General features: G+C 45.2%; 3 protein-coding genes and 1 long non-coding RNA gene across 7 annotated transcripts in view; 2 read left to right on the forward strand and 2 right to left on the reverse strand.

Moving 5' to 3' along the window:
* Positions 1 to 4,862, reverse strand: part of LOC132954200 (procollagen galactosyltransferase 1-like) — a 13,261-nt gene extending 8,399 nt beyond the window's left edge. Inside the window, exons 1-8 of the mRNA XM_061026701.1 lie at positions 4,323 to 4,862; positions 2,065 to 2,175; positions 1,620 to 1,737; positions 1,228 to 1,362; positions 895 to 1,099; positions 649 to 768; positions 323 to 399; positions 99 to 209 (exon numbers count right to left, since the gene is read on the reverse strand). Of these exons, the coding sequence (XP_060882684.1) occupies positions 99 to 209; positions 323 to 399; positions 649 to 768; positions 895 to 1,099; positions 1,228 to 1,362; positions 1,620 to 1,737; positions 2,065 to 2,175; positions 4,323 to 4,636 (1,191 nt within the window). The 5' untranslated portion in view covers positions 4,637 to 4,862. The remainder of the gene's footprint in view (positions 1 to 98; positions 210 to 322; positions 400 to 648; positions 769 to 894; positions 1,100 to 1,227; positions 1,363 to 1,619; positions 1,738 to 2,064; positions 2,176 to 4,322) is intronic.
* A 1,395-nt stretch (positions 4,863 to 6,257) lies between these two features.
* LOC132954534 (uncharacterized) lies at positions 6,258 to 7,227 on the forward strand. The gene is made up of 3 exons (XR_009665779.1): positions 6,258 to 6,343; positions 6,576 to 6,759; positions 6,844 to 7,227. It is a non-coding gene; the product is annotated as an uncharacterized LOC132954534 (long non-coding RNA).
* Positions 7,228 to 13,483: 6,256 nt separating this feature from the next.
* Positions 13,484 to 16,785, forward strand: LOC132954206 (nuclear factor 7, brain-like). The gene is made up of 6 exons (XM_061026713.1): positions 13,484 to 13,815; positions 14,924 to 15,019; positions 15,123 to 15,373; positions 15,439 to 15,650; positions 15,737 to 15,933; positions 16,108 to 16,785. The coding sequence occupies exons 1-6, from the start codon at positions 13,594 to 13,596 to the stop codon at positions 16,741 to 16,743; spliced, it is 1,614 nt and encodes a 537-aa protein (XP_060882696.1). The 5' UTR covers positions 13,484 to 13,593; the 3' UTR covers positions 16,744 to 16,785.
* The window catches only part of LOC132985201 (long-chain fatty acid transport protein 1-like), a 9,084-nt gene continuing 8,360 nt past the window's right edge, over positions 16,777 to 17,500 (reverse strand). For 3 of the 4 annotated variants that reach the window (XM_061052450.1, XM_061052459.1, XM_061052469.1), the window contains one exon: positions 16,777 to 17,500. This exon is cut by the window's right edge and continues 404 nt beyond it. The gene's annotated coding sequence lies outside the window, so the exon portion shown is untranslated. The other variant, XR_009675029.1, reaches the window with a different exon arrangement.

The following is a 17,500-nucleotide window of genomic DNA, read 5'->3' on the forward strand; positions in this document are numbered from 1 at the left end:
TGTCTGTCAGAGCACCACCTCCCTTCATCAATGTAGGCGGCATGCAGCAGAAACACAAATCAGGACGCCGCAGACAGCGGGGGAGGAAGAGGAGAAACGTACTTGCCATCCACAGCAGCAACAACCTTACAGCTGAGCTCCTGCTCGTACAGCGCTCTCAGCATCCGCTCACGGCGGTCAGTTCTCCGCACCAGGTTGATCATGAACACCTGGGTACACACACACACACACACACACACACACACACACACAGAGCTCACACACACCTGCTGGGTTGTTGTGTTTGTGTGTTTAACGCAGTCATGTGATCTGAGAGTCAAACCTCATCAAAGCCGATCTTGTTGGGCTGCTTGGGAGGAAGAGACAGGAAGCTGGACGGCTCCAACGGAGGATTCTTCACTTGGGAGTCAAGTAACAGAGGAGGGTTACAAACAGGAAGTGATCACTCAGGGTTCCCAACATGTGGTTCAGGAACGCTCAAGCGCCCACATGAGAAGTCTGAGGACCTCCCAGGAGGAAGGGCACTTTAACTTTTTATATTCTACACACTCAGATGAAGCAGTGCAGCAGTGCAGCAGTGCTTCAGAGCGGGCGGGGTATTGACCTCACAATTCAATGTTTTAGATTTTTTGGGTCTCGTAGACTTACCCATGATCTCAAGCTGAGTGTGCAGGAAGCTCTCAGTCTCATCCTGAAGGGAAGCATGAGAACGCATGGGGACGGGGAAATACCCGTACGTTTCCTTGTTGCACACATACATCTGCACGTCTGAGGAGATAAAGGAGGGGGAGGAGACATACAGGAGACATTGAAAATCCTTGAAGGAAAATTAAACAAATACAAATGAAAAACAAAAAGCAGGAAACGAGACTCCTCTCGCCACCTTCATCTCACCGGCCATGCGAGCTGAGAAAGCAAAGACGATGACATCATCCAGTGCCCAGCTGTACTCTGGGTGTGGTGGATGAAAGGCCAGCTGACGGGAAGCCTCTTTCTGCAGGTCCAACAGGTAGGTGGAGTGGACCATCGGGACGGCGAAACAGCCACGCCGCTCCAGTTTACGAATGGGCATGTAGGCCGGCGTGCGCTTGTAGTAACCCTGCGGAGAGAGAACATAAACACTGTAAGACGACAGCGAGTTGCAAGTCTGATCAGAAACACAACCTTTAAATGAGGCATGTGACATCAGCTGTGAGACTTCTTACAGGTGTGAACGTGTTGCAGTACCTGTGACGTCATGCCGCACCAGAAGTTGGAGTACGCTGCTCTAGACTCCAGCATGGGCGCCACAATGGTTTTATTCTCTCTCATCAGTTTCCACAACACATCCTGATTGGTGAGCAGGTTGTCGCAGTCAGCCACCTGCAGACAAAGAGAAGGGTTATCAACGCTACATGTTCATCAGAGTCCTCCATACGTCTCTATAATGAGAATATTTGTCTTTCTATCAATGCTACGTGTAGTTGAACAGAATCTCAATGTGAACTAAAGAGTGGAGAAGAACATACTGGAGAACAGGAAACATAATGCAGCAGGTTCATTAGAGCACAGAGATGGTAGAGGTGGCGTGCAGACAGTCTATGGTCGTGCACTGAGATGCTTCTGAAGCGATAACGTACCAGGAGGTAGTCAGCCCAGACCTCACGGGCGGTCTCCAGCGCCGCCTGACGGAGCTTCATCACATGTTCATAACGCAGGTTGTTCCAGTGCTTAGACCCCACCTCATCTTCAAAGGCACTGAGACACACAGAGACACACACATTAGGTCACACACACACACACACACACACACACACACACACACACACACACACACACACACACACACACACACACACACACACACACACACACACACACACACACACACACACACACACACACACACACACACACACACACACACACACACACACACACACACACACACACACACACACACACACACACACACACACACACACACACACACACACACACACACACACACACACACACACACACACACACACACACACACACACACACACACACACACACACACACACACACACACACACACACCTGGACTCTTCATCAGGCCTCCACTCCACATAGTGATAGTCGTTCTGCACCTTGATGAGCCACTCTCTCAGGATGGCGGTGGTGTTATCGATGTTGTGATCTGTCGCCACCCTGTGGCCGGGGGAGACACAGCAGCTGTTAGGTCTACGCTCTTTTCACTGATCCAGTTTATTCTTTTATTTCTGTTATAGAGGCGACAAAAAAAACCTGAGGGCTGCAGGACACGACTGTTCAATCAAAAAAACATTAAATACAAATTCTGAGTCTGTTCTGCTGTCCACTGTCCTAATTTACTGGTTTAATGTGGGTGGACATGTCTCAGTAAAGGGTCAAAGGTCGTAGTGGACAGCAGACTCTACTGATGTGTTATGTGTCTAATGACTACCTTTCATTCATTGTCTGTTTCTTCTTTAGCTTTCACACTCTCCATGTCGGGACCAGAGAGGCCGAGGAGGGGCGGAGCCTGCTGTCTGTGTTATCATAACAGATCTGTGTGTGTGTGTGTGTGTGTGTGTGTGTGTGTGTGTGTGGGTGTGGGGGGGGGGAAAGAATGTGTCTCAGCCCCATCATGTAGCGTGAGTGACGGCCGGCGTGCTGCAGGTCGTTTCACATCTGTGTGTGGAACTTTAGCACCTCAGTGTCGTCCACACACCTTTATGTGAGTTCCTCCTGCTCTCTCACCGGCCCCCTCCCCCCATCCCCCCCGTCTGAATTAAGTTTGGATGATCAAAGGGTTATGGAGAGTAAATATTCGGGGCTGAAAGGATAAGAGCAGGCAGAGAGATGACAACAGAAGATTAATGGGTTGATAATATTCATGCTGCATGTCGCTGCACACACACCATCAGGCAGGCTGCATGTGTGTCTCATGTGCTCCATCTGTCAGAGGGAAAGCTGCAGGTATCGACAGGTGCCTCGCTTCATATCTCTCACGCTGCATTTTAAACATTTATATAATTTCTTTCTCTGAGGGAAGAGAAATGTTCCAAGAAAAAAAACTCAACATCCAGTCTGCTGTGTTTTCACACTCCTGAAAATATCTCGATCACTTCAGGAGCTCCTGAAATCCTCCTGATCTGTTCACACATGCAGCTCAGCACCAACACTTCAGGAGGTTTCTGCAGGTGTGAAAGCTTTAACTCCAGATTAGTGCCTGTTGCATCTTAAATCAAAGACTTAACTCCTGGAGGGACTGATGTTAGATTTTAATCTCACACATTGAAGAACTCAGTCTGAGGATATCACCCTCATTTCCCTACAGGAGGCCTCCGGGCCGCAGAGACGTTTAATCTAACCTGTCAGGTGGAAATCATGCTGGAAAGATTGAGATGTCTTATGCAACAGGTCCACTGGCACAGGACTAAATTTAGGAGAGGAAGTGAGAGCTGCAGGACAGAAGCATCTGGGGAAGGGGGGGGGGGGGGGATAATCCAGCTGCAGCAGAGGAGTTTAACAGACATGTAAACACAAGTTTAAGTGTCACAATGAAGGAAAGATTCAGCACAATACTGGGTTTGTTTCAGTGTCATGGGGGAGACAAGGGGGAGGGAGGGGTAACATGGGGGAGACAATGATGAAGGGAGGGTTAACATGGGGGAGACAACGATGGAGGGAGGGGTAACATGGGGGAGACAACGATGGAGGGAGGGGTAACATGGGGGAGACAACGAGGGAGGGAGTGGTAACATGGGGGAGACAATGAGGGAGGAGGGAGGGGTAACATGGGGGAGACAATGAGGGAGGAGGGAGGGGTAACATGGGGGAGACAACGAGGGAGGGAGGGAGGGAGTGGTAACATGGGGGAGACAACGAGGGAGGGAGGGGTAACATGGGGGAGACAACAATGGAGGGAGGGAGGGGTAACATGGGGGTGGGGGGGAGAAAAGCTCTGTGTCTGAATGGAACTTTCCTCGGCCATGACTCTGCTGGCTCAACCCTCGGTGCTCTAAAGCCGGGAACAACTCCCCTCGATGTCCTGGTGCCCTTCGGCCATGACGTTTAATTTCACACAATGCGGGTTTGTTATGATAACGATGGTTATCACGCGCTCGGTCTTCTTTTAACACCTGGACGGAACTCGTGCGCACGCGCAGACTCACGCAGAGTTTTCCTCTTTATAATGACGGCACATTAATTATAATTATGTCAAATAGTTGTCAAACTTTTAGCATCATACACCCTGACGTTCAGTATCTTTCTTGTTCTTCTCTGGATTTAATTCAGACTTTATTTAAATGTTTTATCCCGGTGACACTCACCATAGTGCGATGCGGTCCTTGGGGTAGTTGAGGCGCTCGATGGCTCCCAGGAACAGCGGCAGAGAGTGCGCAGAGTTGCGGCAGATCAGCGCGATGACGACCCGGGGAGCGAGGAGCGGAGACTCGGGGCTCCAGCGCTCCTCGGGGAAATAGCCCTGGCTCAGACCGGGCAGCAGGGCGAACAGCAGGGCCGGCAGCAGCGAGGTGACCCGGGGCATGGCAGGGGGAAAGACTCGGGCTGGTGACACGGCGGACGGAGAGGCACACGGAGGATGTTTGGGGCTGTTGTGTTGAGCCGACTCAGGAGGAGACATGGCGGAGGAGCAGCGTTAAAGGGGAGGTCCGGGCTGCAGACTTACAGTCTAGGCTTTAAGGGGAACTCGGTGTTTCCATAAAAACCCTTTAAGTACCCTCCCCTCTGAGGCTTCTTAATGCGGTGAAACCTTCAATATAATATCTCACATGTCTCATTATTTAGGATTCATTCTGTTTCTTTCATATAATCTATTTGAACCAACCAGGATTAATTAAGCCACAGCTGTGCTTCCGTCTGTAACGTGCTGTCCTCCCCTTTAAGAGCAGATCCAGCTGTAGTCCATATGAAACAGAAAAGCCTACAGTAAGCGTCACGTCAGAGTTGTGGGCGGGGCTTCCCGAGGGGGGAAAAGGATCCTTTCCTCCAGGCTCCAGCCATGCGAACCAGAGCCTGCGCTAACCAATGTAGTGACCAGGGGTGCCCGCAGGACCCCCGGGCCCCCTGAAAAGATCTCACATGGGGCTCTACCACCACAGCCCAAACTAACCCTGCAGAATGTATATAACAATACCTCATGTGAAGCTGTGATGCGCAGTCTTCTACTTGCGTATGGAGAATAAGCAAACTTGACTCTGTGTCTTCTCTTTAGCCATTAGGCTTGTTTATTCAATGAACACATGCATGAGACTCATGCAGACTGAAAAGAAACAACATTCATGTCATCCGACGACTGACGCGCTGCGTACTGTAAATGTGATGACGTCATATCAGTATTTACCGTAAATACAGTGTGTAAAGGGCGCAATCAAATAACAACATTTAACACCTCAATCACACAAATGAGCCATTACTTATTAATCTCACTGAGCCTTATAGCCCCTTAGTCCATGCCTTATACCATCCATAGTGAGCACCTATGTCTAATGAGTCGGCTGTTATAATTGAAAAAGCCAGCCACCATATGCTATGGCATTGCCCAGAAATAAAAGCATTCTGGAAAGGAGTCCAAAAAAATTTTTATTAAATGTGAAATGAAAATGTACCAATATTCTCAGAAGCGTGTTTGTTGGGAGTTCGAGCGAATGGCATAAAATTAGCAGTAACACAACGTCTGTTAGCATTGGCATTCGTCGCTGGGAAAAGAATGATCCTCATGAATTGGAAAGTATGGAAGTAGAATTGTTTTTGTTTGAATAATTGGCTGAGGGACTTCTTAAAGCTTATAGTGATGGAACCAGTGGGCGCGCACTGTAGCTGTTCCCACTCAACGTTCTTGAAGCCAAAATACGCCCGTACGGGCGCTTCCATCTTGCGATTTTGACGTCATTTGGAGCCAGAGTCTGCGCAGTAGGGTCCGGCGGGAGGAGCCCTGGTAACACGCCCCGCCCATTTAGCGTACTGCCCTGATGACTTACGCAGCCCAGCTATGCCGAAAGCGTTCTGCCGGTCTACGAGTCTTATGAAGAAATGTGTAAGCACAACCAACCACCGTATTCAAAGTCTAATATTTAAACACACTGTGTTTTAGAAAATCTTGCTATTTTGATTATTATTGAAAATACGTGGGCTGCTGAGTCCTCTGTTTTTGCCTAAATCGTTCTATATTTAAGCTAGGTTAGCACCACAGACCATAGGCTACAGGTGCGATTCATGTCTGCTTTTCTAATATATTTAAGTGAACAGTAAATAAATTGTTTTTTGTATCTTCATTTAGGCAAAGAAGAGATAAAAGCAGATGGTCTGACATCTTCCACAGAGGTGAAGTGTAAGTTAAAATCATCTGTTAAAAGTTATATATCCTATGATTGTTTTTTAAGTTTCATAAGAGGATTGTAAAAACAAGCTATTGTTAACAATACAGTCTTCTAAAATAAAAATCACACTGAGTCATACACCAGCTAAATGTTAAATAGAAAGGTGATGTTTTCTTTTCCATTTTACAATCAACCGAACCTAAAAATGACTAATTTCAACCTTCATCTGTACACCTGTTACAGAGGTCAGGCTGGGGTCACATAGTTTGAAGGAACCTCCTCCTTTTTTCACCTGTGCCAGATGTCCTGCTCATCCACTGTGGGAAAGAAATGACCTTACACCAGCAGCTCTCCCAGATGAAGAGTCCTCTCTGCCATCACCCAGAGGAGCTGATTGACGTCTGCACAACTGAAGAAGGTGGACAGAGTCTGGAGCTTTGTTACAGTGAACAGTGAGAAGGTGGACAGAGTCTGGAGCTTTGTTACAGTGAACAGTGAGAAGGTGGACAAGGTCTGGTGCTTTGTGACAGTGAACAGTGAGAAGGCTACCATAGTCATCCTCAGAGAAAACACAGAGATCCTGGTCAATATTCAATGGTGCTATTTTTCTTTCCATGATGTTGCCCTGTGTTTGAAAGGCCAGATGCTGGAGGGTTGTGTTGGATTTGCTCTTCCATCATATTTTAACAGTCAAACAATCATCCAGGATCGCTATACTTTATTTGATTTTTGTTTGGATTTCTTTGTTAAATTATTTTTTATACTTTCTCCTATGTCCCAGCAATTCGACCTGATGGTCTCCCTTACTTATTTTCCACATGGTTAATGAAGCCAGGGGTTGTTTATTGAAGATTATTTTTCATAAAATGTTTAAATAAAAATTTAAAAAATCTGACATGACTGTCTCTGATTTCCTGGAGCACTACAAAGTGTTGGTCACAGTAAAATAATTTAGCAGTTAAGTTTACAGCTCACATTTGAAAAAGCCTTGAACTGACATTAATTTCTTCTAACAGACGAGCTCAGCTTGTCACAGCTGGTCTCGTCTGAGATAAATGGCCTTCAAACTTATTTAATATTAAACATTTAAAGCCAATAAGCATAGCAAGATATGCAAGAGATTCCATTTCCATTTATTCAATCACAGACTTGTCAAACAGTCTGGCATTTTGTGCTACTGATTTCAAGAGTTAATGACTGAAGAGAAGAACGCCATCGAGAGAGGACAGGAAACGTTCAGGGGACGAGTCCTCCATGTTGTCAGTGGTTGTTGATGGATCTGAATCTGAGGGCATCTTAAGTATAATGAATTTTACTGTGATGTTTATGCTTCAGACCTGAAATCAGATCTGTCCTGAGGTTCTGCTAAACTTCAGGTTCTAAAGTTTGCTTTAAAGACAGGAGAACTATTTAAGAGGAAAAACAAAATATATAATAAGACATCCAATAATAAATATGATCAGCTTTATGAATTTATGTTTTAAGACAAGTGTTCCTGCCACTTTCTATTGAAGATTATTTTAAACTGTCATCACATGGGCAAGCCTGATAAATTAAACTAATGTTAAATATTCTCATATAATCATGACATAAACAGAGCTACAATAATTAACTTTTGCCTTTGACTCAGCAGTAGCCAGGGATGTGAGCTAACAGGTGAAAACTGAAACAGCAGGATCAACCTGAGAGGCAGAAATCAGAAGCTTGTATATTTTAATATACATAGAGTTTACATTAACTCAGTGTTAGACGGACTGTGGCTTACTTAGTATGAGTCTGTAATACTCCACCTTCTTATATTACTTTAAAGTGAGCTAGCTCTTTATCTGAAAGAGTGACACAATCTGGGACTTGTGTGTCTCGCAGTCCAATATAATGAAGTGGGATGATGAAGTTAAAGTGTTAAAACAGGATACTGCAACTGCAGATAAGGAATGAGAGAACAATCCTGCAGAAAAGTATTGTGTTCATTCGTACATGAATGTAATAATTTTACCACAGTGTCTCCTGTTGATTTATTATTTCTAACTACTCACAGTACAACTGTGAAACTTAAACAGTGAGACATGATTTCAGCAGTGTAAGCAGAAACTGCAGTCAGTTGGATTCTTGTGCTTTATGAGAAATATGCAGAAGTAGCTTCAGTATTTGGCAAAAAAAAAAGCAAATTCAATGTACTGATTTGGTGTTGTGTGGTAATTACCCATTAAACGAATCAAACAGGCAATTTGTGGGCAGAACCTCACCGGAGCTGGAATCAGAGTCTGGACTGTTGTTTCCTTTGGGCATTGATTTCCTTGAAGACAGAAAGAAGAACAATTTAAACATGAACTTATTGCAGAACCATAGAGGCTGTTAAAATCTTCTGCTAGTCTTCCTTACATTTTAAGAAAGAATATAAATTGTTACTAAAATTACTTTGATGCTGATAGCCATTACAATAAAACGGTCCAATCATATAAGAGATAATTTCACCTTTGAGTCCTGTGTGAAGACATGCTCTTCAGAATCAGCGCTGCAAAGACAAGATGATGGCGTCCACCTTCACAACCTGCTGCCTCAGTCTGGTTGCATCATGGTTACCTACAGGAACACCACAGAAATGCAATCGAAGTACTTCAGTTTATTTATCAGAGGATGTACTGTATGCAAAGTAGAATTCTTTTTTTTTAGCTATAATTCCTCAAAGAGATTTGAGACTGCTTTGTTATTTGAGAGGTTAAAATTTAAGTCTAAAACTAAAAAGTTAGAACAGACAAATATGATAATGAAATAACCAAAAGAGCATTTTAAATAGAAATGAATGTTGTTGAACAGAAATAGTGTTAATAACAGGAAAGTTATCATATAACATAAGAATTACATAATCATGGAGCAAAGCAAGAAGAGTATTTCTGAACAAATTCTGAATAAGCTGAACTGAAGTCACAACAAATTAACTGTAAACTATTGAATTGATTCCAATTAGGGGCACTGGTGGCTCAGTGGTTAGTGAGCGCGTCCCATGTGTAGAGGCTGTAGTCCTCAACGTGGGCAGCCCAGGTTCAAATCCAACCTGTGGCTCCTTTCCCACATGTCAATCCCCATTCTCTCTCTCCCTGATTTCCATATCTATCCACTGTCCTATCTCTACAATAAAGGCACAAAAAGCCCAAAAATAAATCTTTGAAAAAAAAAAAAGAAAAGAATTGAATCCTAGTAGTGTGCTGAAGTCTTGAATATTAACTAAAGTAAATGAACACTAAAGTCAACCTGTTGAAGTCTTAAATATTAACTAAAGTAAATGAACACTAAAGTCAACCTGTTGAAGTCTTAAATATTAACTAAAGTAAATTAACACTAAAGTCAACCTGTTGAAGTCTTGAATATTAACTAAAGTAAATTAACACTAAAGTCAACCTGTTGAAGTCTTAGTAGAATATGATCAGCCCGTTTTGAGTCCTTGTACAAAACATGTTTGGTTCATATTACATTTCACTGTCGGCTGCGGATGTTAACATGTCCGTTCTGTTTCTTTTCTTCGAACAGTTAGAGAACCAGATAATAACTTAAGTGTTATCTGAACACATGAAGAAATATTCTGCCTCTTCCAAATATTAATTTAAAATTTCAGCCCCGCAGCAGCATCACGGGGAGCGGAAGAAAGTCGAGCCTGTTATTCTTACAGTCTGTGCATACTGACCAACTGTTAATGTTATTAATAGTGCAGACCATCAGGACATATTCTATTTTACTTTAACAGACCGTAAAGTAAAGTTATATAATGCAGACCATCAAGACATATTCTATTTTACTTTAACAGACCGTAAAGTAGTAAAGTTATTGTCGGTGATGCAGCAACTATATGCTGAATTTGACTACGGATCTGATCGTTCATTAATATGAATCTCGAGCACAGTTAAGTTGTAGCATCATGACGCACAGCCAGCATAGTTTATCAGGAAAAGTTCAATGGCGTCTCGGCTTTCCTTCACTACGTAGCTTTGCTATTCCCAAAGAGAGCTACGCAAGATCCGCGGCTGTCAATCATCGTCAAATATGACGTAAAATCCTGTTTTTCAACCTCAAATAACTTATTTAAAAGAAACTTCACAGAAAAATTAGCACTTGAACACAGTGTAGTGTGATAATAACTAATGATCACAGCAGAGTATAGGTTTGGAAAAAAAATATGTGACGAGTATTTTAGCTTTACAGTTTGACCCACATCCCATCTGTTATCATTGAGGAGGCGGGGTTTATGACCTATACTGCAGCCAGTCAGCAGGGGGAGCTCTAAAAATAAAAGCTTGTCCCGTCCATTATTTTTATCGTTTATGGATGGAACGTGCAGCTCAGCCCTGCAGGGGCTTTATAATGATACTCATCAAAGAATATATAAATAAGAGGAATATAATTTAAATTAGCTTAAATATGCCATAAGTGTTTCAAGAGGCAGAACGCCTTGTAAGAAACAGTGATGATGATGTCCTGTGAAATCTATTATATTTTTGTAACATAATGTCTAGTCTCTGGCAAAATGTCTTTGTGTTGTGTACTTGTAATGAAGTGTACTCTGTTGTGTTTATATTGTTCTTGTATTTGTCTTTATCTTCATAATAATAATAATATATATTTTTTTTTTTAAAAGATAGCCACTCAGTTGTTTCTGCTGCTCAAATGTCTCTGCCGCTCAGGTGTCCCAGTTGCTCAGGTGTCTCTGTCTTTCAAATGTCTCTGCCGCTCAGGTGTCTCTGCCGCTAAGGTTTCTTTGCCACTCAGGTGTCTCTGCCGCTAAGGTGTCTCTGCCACTCAGGTTTCTTTGCCACTCAGGTGTCTCTGCCACTCAGGTGTATCTGCTGTTCAAATGTCCCTGCCGCTCTGGTGTCTCTGGCGCTCAGGTGTCTCTGCTGCTCAGGTGTCTCTGCTGTTCAAATGTCCCTGCCGCTCTGGTGTCCATGCTGCTCAGGTGTCTCTGTCACTCATGTGTCTCTGCTGTTCAAATGTCCCTGTCATTCAAATTTCTCTGCCGCTCAGGTGTCTCTGCTGTTCAAATGTCCCTGCCACTCAGGTGTCTCTGCTGCTCAAATGTCCCTGCCACTCAGGTGTCTCTGCTGCTCAAATGTCCCTGCCACTCGTCCCAGTCGCTCAGGTGTCTCTGCTGTTCAAATGTCCCTGCCGCTCTGGTGTCTCTGCTGCTCAAATGTCCCTGCCACTCAGGTGTCCCAGCCGCTTAGGGTCTCTGTCGTTCAAATGTCTCTGTCATTCAAATTTCTCTGCCGCTCAGGTGTCTCTGCCGCTAAGGTGTCTCTGCCACTCAGGTGTCTCGGCCAGTCGCTCAGGTGTCCCTGTCCCTCAGGTGTCCATGTCGTGTAAGTGTTTGCTTCTCAGCTCCCTGCCGCTCATCAGTCACAGACATCTGATCTGATAACGGAAGTTCTGCCCACAGTCATGCAGGTACAGTAGCTCCTGTGTAAACAGTTGTGACAGAGAGCTTTGAAGGTATGCTATCACCAGGATATTTAACACAGGTGAGTTCATCCCTCACAGAAGATACATTCTTTATTTCTTTGATCAACAACATTTTATATTGGTTTATAAATAAATGTAGATATAGATGTGTTGTCAGTGAGGGTTTAACAACATGTGACTGTCGGTCACAGCTGATCTGTGCTGCGATGTAATGTCTGATGAGCTCAGGTCATTAAAGGTCATGAAACTGGATCTAATGAAGCTCTGTGCATACAGAACATCATGTGCTACTCCTGTGTCTGCAACTACACAGCTACCACTTCTTCCTCACTGCTCCTCACTGCTCCTCCCTACTCCTCACTGCTCCTCACTACTCCTCACTGCTCCTCACTACTCCTCCCTGCTCCTCACTGCTCCTCACTCCCCCTCACTGCTCCTCACTACTTCTCACTGCTCCTCACTCCCCTCACTGCTCCTCACTACTCCTTACTACTCCTCACTGCCCCTCACTACTCCTCACTGCTCCTCACTGCTCCTCACTACTCCTCACTACTCTTCACTACTCCTCACTACTCCTCACTCCTCCTCACTACTCCTCACTACTCCTCACTCCCCCTCACTGCTCCTCACTGCTCCTCACTCCCCCTCACTGCTCCTCACTACTCCTCACTACTCCTCACTCCCACTCACTACTCCTTACTGCTCCTCACTACTCCTCACTGCTCTTCACTACTCCTCACTACTCCTCACTCCCCCTCACTACTCCTCACTGCTCCTCACTACTCCTCACTGCTCTTCACTACTCCTCAGTACTCCTCACTCCCCCTCACTACTCCTCACTGCTCCTCACTCCCCCTCACTACTCCTCACTACTCCTCACTGCTCCTCACTACTCCTCACTACTCTTCACTACTCCTCACTACTCCTCACTGCTCTTCACTACTCCTCACTACTCCTCACTGCTCCTCACTACTCCTCACTACTCCTCACTACTCCTCACTACTCCTCACTGCTCTTCACTACTCCTCACTACTCCTCACTGCTCCTCACTACTCCTCACTACTCTTCACTGCTCCTCACTGCTCCTCACTGCTCCTCACTACTCCTCCCTGCTCCTCACTGCTCCTCACTCCCCCTCACTGCTCCTCACTACTTCTCACTGCTCCTCACTCCCCTCACTGCTCCTCACTACTCCTCACTACTCCTCACTGCCCCTCACTACTCCTCACTGCTCCTCACTGCTCCTCACTACTCCTCACTACTCTTCACTACTCCTCACTGCTCCTCACTGCTCCTCACTGCTCCTCACTACTCCTCACTCCCCCTCACTACTCCTCACTCCCCCTCACTGCTCCTCACTACTCCTCACTGCTCCTCACCTTTCCTTCTATCTCCTCCTATCTCCGCCTCACTTCTCAGTGTGTGTGTCTCTGTGATTGGGGGATTGTGAGGTGTTTATTAATAACAGGTATGGGGTTAGGGTTGTGTGTATGTGGTGTTTAGGTATTTGGCCTCGGGCTGAGAGAATAAACTATAAATCTCAGTGTTATGAAAGTCCTTGTGACACTTGGGAGTGAAGTACGGCTCCGCCTGGTGGAGGTTCTGTCAGGTTGGCTCAGCCTTCAGGTGGAGGAGGACGGTGTAAGCAGATATTCTGTGCTGTATATATAAACAGAACTACACTGATACGACGACACACAGCTGCTCCTCCTCTTTTTATATCCTCTGCTTCACACCATCTCACTGCTTCATTCTGACTCACAGCAAACCGGCTTCAAACCTGGACCCTCGGACTACCAGCCGCTCCGCCATGAGCTGCCCAGTTCTCCTCCCTGTCTCCTTGCTCCAGGGGGAGGATGAGGGTCTCCCCTCTCCCTGGTCAATGGACTCCTCAGAGCTGTGTGAGGATCATGGAGACAGTCTGTCCCTGTTCTGTTTGGATGACCTGGAGCCTTTGTGTCAACAGTGTGCAGCTGAGTGCCACGCAGGACACCGAGTTTACCTCCTGACAGAGGCTGCAGCTGACTGTAAGGTACAAGTCACAAGTCAGAATGTAGGGTACAAGTCACAAGTCAGAATGTAAGGTACGAGCCACAAGTCAGAATGTAAGGTACAGGTCACAAGTCAGACTGTAGGGCACGAGTCAGACTGTAGAGTACGAGTCACAAGTCAGAATGTAAGGTACGGGTCACGAGACAGAATGTAAGATACGGGTCACAAGTCAGAATGTAGGGTACGGGTCACAAGTCAGACTGTAAGGTACGAGTCACAAGTCAGAATGTAAGGTACGAGTCACAAGTCAGGCTGTAAGGTACGAGTCACAAGTCAGGCTGTAAGGTACGAGTCACAAGTCAGAATGTAAGGTACAGGTCACAAGTCAGAATGGAAGGTACGAGTTACAAGTCAGAATGTAAGGTACGGGTCACAAGTCAGAATGGAAGGTAGGAGTCACAAGTCAGAATATAAGGTAGGAGCCACAAGTCAGAATGTAAGGTACAGGTCACAAGTCAGAATGTAAGGTACGGGTCACAAGTCAGAATGTAAGGTACAAGTCACAAGTCAGAATGTAAGATACGGGTCACAAGTCAGAATGTAATATGAGTTCAAATCTGGTGCTTAAAGAGTCCATAAATATTTGCATAAACTCCTGCATGCTGTCCATTTGAATGACTAACGATGTCCTGAAAGTTTGTCGATGAATGTATTTTTATAAGTCCGACTGTTTGAAGGAGTTATTTTAAACTGTGACGTTGGACCAACAGCTACTCAAAGATTCTCTGATAAGTGTCACATTCATCCTGCCTCCGCTTTGAGAAAGACGTTTTCTTTTTCATCTACTGAAAGCATCTCAGCATCGAGCTGCAGGACCCTCTCTTCACCTCTGTAAATATGAATCTTCCAGCCCTAACAGATGCTACCTTCTGTTAATCCAAGATGAGTTTCTACTGGCTGAATTTAGAGCCACATTAAACCGCCACCACAATGAGAACTAAGCTGCTACTTCATTTCATCAGGTCACAAATACATGTGACCCCTGACCTTCATCTCACAAAAATAACTTCAGATGTATATCTCTGAAGTTCTGCTGGTCGGTGTAGGACTCATGAATACGACTCACATCAGGTCCTTTCGTCCACCAGGAGGAGCTAAGATCATCTTTAAATGGGCTGCAGAAAAAGATGGTTCAGTTTGAAAAAGCCTCACAGACCTGTGAGCATGCGGCAAAACACAACCAGGTAAAAACGGTGACTTTCAAAGTAAAGTTCCATCAGATCATAACTTTGTTCTTTCCTGTATGTCACGTTTCACTTCTTTCTCTCGGTGTGCGGTCATCTGCAGGCAGAGGTCAAACTCACAGAGGAGCTGATGGGGAGAGAGTTTGAGCTCCTTCATCGGTTTCTGAGAGAGGAGGAAGCAGTGAGGTTACGCTCGCTCAGAGACGAGCAGGAGGAGAAGAAGAGAGACGCAGAAGAGCGGAGAGACACGATGACTCAGCTGATCAAATCTGTGGAGGAGAAGATCCAGCTGATGGAAGAGGAACTGAATGCCGACGGAGACGGGGTGGAATATCTACAGGTAACTTCATTCATGTAGAATCATTATGTTCACGTTCATTTATGTAACAACAGAAACTCTTCTTTTCAGAACTACCAAGACGACGTGACGAGCAGGTAAGATTTCTTTCATATATTTATCAAAGTAGACACAAGTTCATGCGTCTAACTCTTTACATTTGTTTCTTACTCAGTGCTTGTTCAGGTAGCTTGGAGTCCCCACAGGTGTGCACACCTCTAATAGATGTGTCCTCACACCTGGGAAACCTGCAGCATTCTGTGTGGGAGAAACTGAAAGGCATCGCCGCATACAGTCAGTCAATGTTCCCCTGCATGTGCACGTCCTGTTTCTGTCTCTCTTTACTTCCTGTTTCAATCCCTCTCACCCTCTTCTCCCAGCCCCGGTGACATTTGACCCCAGGGCAGCTGGCCCCTCTCTGAGGGTATCTCCCACGTTCAACAGGGTCACACCTGGACCTTCACAGGGGCCGGGAGGGGGTCTCTGTGTTTCTGATAATCCAGAACGTTTACACCCGTACTCCTGCACACTAAGCAGAGAGGGCTTCGACTCAGGAGAGACCTGCTGGGACATCCAGGTAGTAAACCTGCATGGGTACTTTTACAATCAGAGACACGTTCACTCATTGGGACAGCCATCAAACCCTCAGGATGCTGTAGCAAGACTCCATTGTCAGCTTGTTATTCCTTGGATTAGTGTTATATGTTACCCGTTTTGTCGTCTCTTATCTTCTGTCCTTTGACTTCGACAGGTTGGTGACGCCACGAGGTGGACCGTGGGAGTGGCAGCTGAATCAGTCTCCAGGGAGACAAAGTCAGAGGTCTGTCCTGAGGCAGGACCCTGGTGTATCAGCCTGCGAGACAAAAAGTACAGAGCTCTGACCTCTCCCTCTCAAGACCTGAATCTGGATGACACAGTCCACCTGAGCAGGGTCCGTGTGAGGCTGGACTGGGAGGAGGGGACTCTGGAATTCAGAAATGCTGATACTGACACGCGTCTGTTCATGTTTCGACACCGCTTTACTGAGAAGGTGTACCCTTACTTTGAGAGTCAGTCAGATCACGTCACTGTGGAAGACACTGAGGAGATCACAAGTGAATCTTACCCTGAGCGAAGATATAACAGTGTATCATCGGCATATGACAACAACACAAAGCCTGAGTGCAGACGTCAACACTCAGCAGTTTGTTCTGTGAGAGAGGAGAAGAAAACTAAAGCTCAGAGACACAGCATGAAGGCGAAGCAGGTGAAAACGAAGGAGGTTCAGAGATCTGACGAGAAGAAAGAGAGCAGCCCCCCCAGGTTCAGGGTCACCTACCATGTCTCTCTGAACAAAGCCCTTCAAATCGTCCAATCACAGACTCATCCTGATCATCCTCAGAGTTAGGATCTCTGCTCTTATAAAGAAACACAACACCAGCTGTTTTTGTCTTTTATTTTGTAGGAGCAGCAGCTCTCCAGACTGACAACTCGACATCTTTATAAAGACATTAAAGGTCAAACAAAGGTGACTTTAAACGTTTCTTCTGGCGCCATGGCGTCCACATCTGTGGCTCTGAATAAAAAGTCTCAATCGATGGATGAACGGCCGTGACATTTGGAGCACACTCTGATGTCCCTTTCAGAACCAACTGAAATCAATCTGCTGATTCTTTGACCTTTGATTTAGCAGACACAAGCAGACCACATCTGCACAGCCAACAGGGTATAAAGGTGTGTTAGCTCAGCAGATGGTGTGTGTGTGTGTTGTCTTTGAGATGTTTCCTGACTTTTGATCAGACATGAAGGAATCTTGTTTTCGTTTGGAGGTTTTGTTTTTTTAATGGACGACCAGAATCAACTTGAAATTGAAACCTGTTTATCCTTCCAGAAATAAAAACAAAACTACAAATTGAGTCTTTCCTTCTCCTCGTCTGTCGATCTTTAGAGAGGGAGTGATGTCAGTCACTTTCATCCCTTCAGGTGCTTTGACTGTTAAACAGTTTTTTTTTTATGAGGTTATAAAAGCTTTGTAAGAATGAAACATAGGAAACCGTGACAACATCATATTTACACGTTTGTGTTTCTGATCTCTGGAGAAACATCTTTGATTTATTTCATTGTTCTTTAAAAAATCTAATAAAATATCAAATATACTCAGTAAG

The sequence above is a fragment of the Labrus mixtus genome, chromosome 2, assembly GCF_963584025.1.
Source record: "Labrus mixtus chromosome 2, fLabMix1.1, whole genome shotgun sequence".
NCBI classification, from domain to species: Eukaryota; Metazoa; Chordata; class Actinopteri; order Labriformes; family Labridae; genus Labrus; species Labrus mixtus.

What these genes read in the sequence shown, in the direction of transcription:
- LOC132954206 (XM_061026713.1), top strand. Translation starts at nt 13,594, where the DNA reads ATGAGCTGCCCAGTTCTCCTCCCTGTCTCCTTGCTCCAGGGGGAGGAT. An exon ending in CTACAGGTAACTTCATTCAT is followed by an intron (nt 15,374 to 15,438) that starts GTAGAATCATTA and finishes AGAACTACCAAG; the next exon opens with ACGACGTGACGAGCAGGTAA. An exon ending in AGACCTGCTGGGACATCCAG is followed by an intron (nt 15,934 to 16,107) that starts GTAGTAAACCTG and finishes TGACTTCGACAG; the next exon opens with GTTGGTGACGCCACGAGGTG.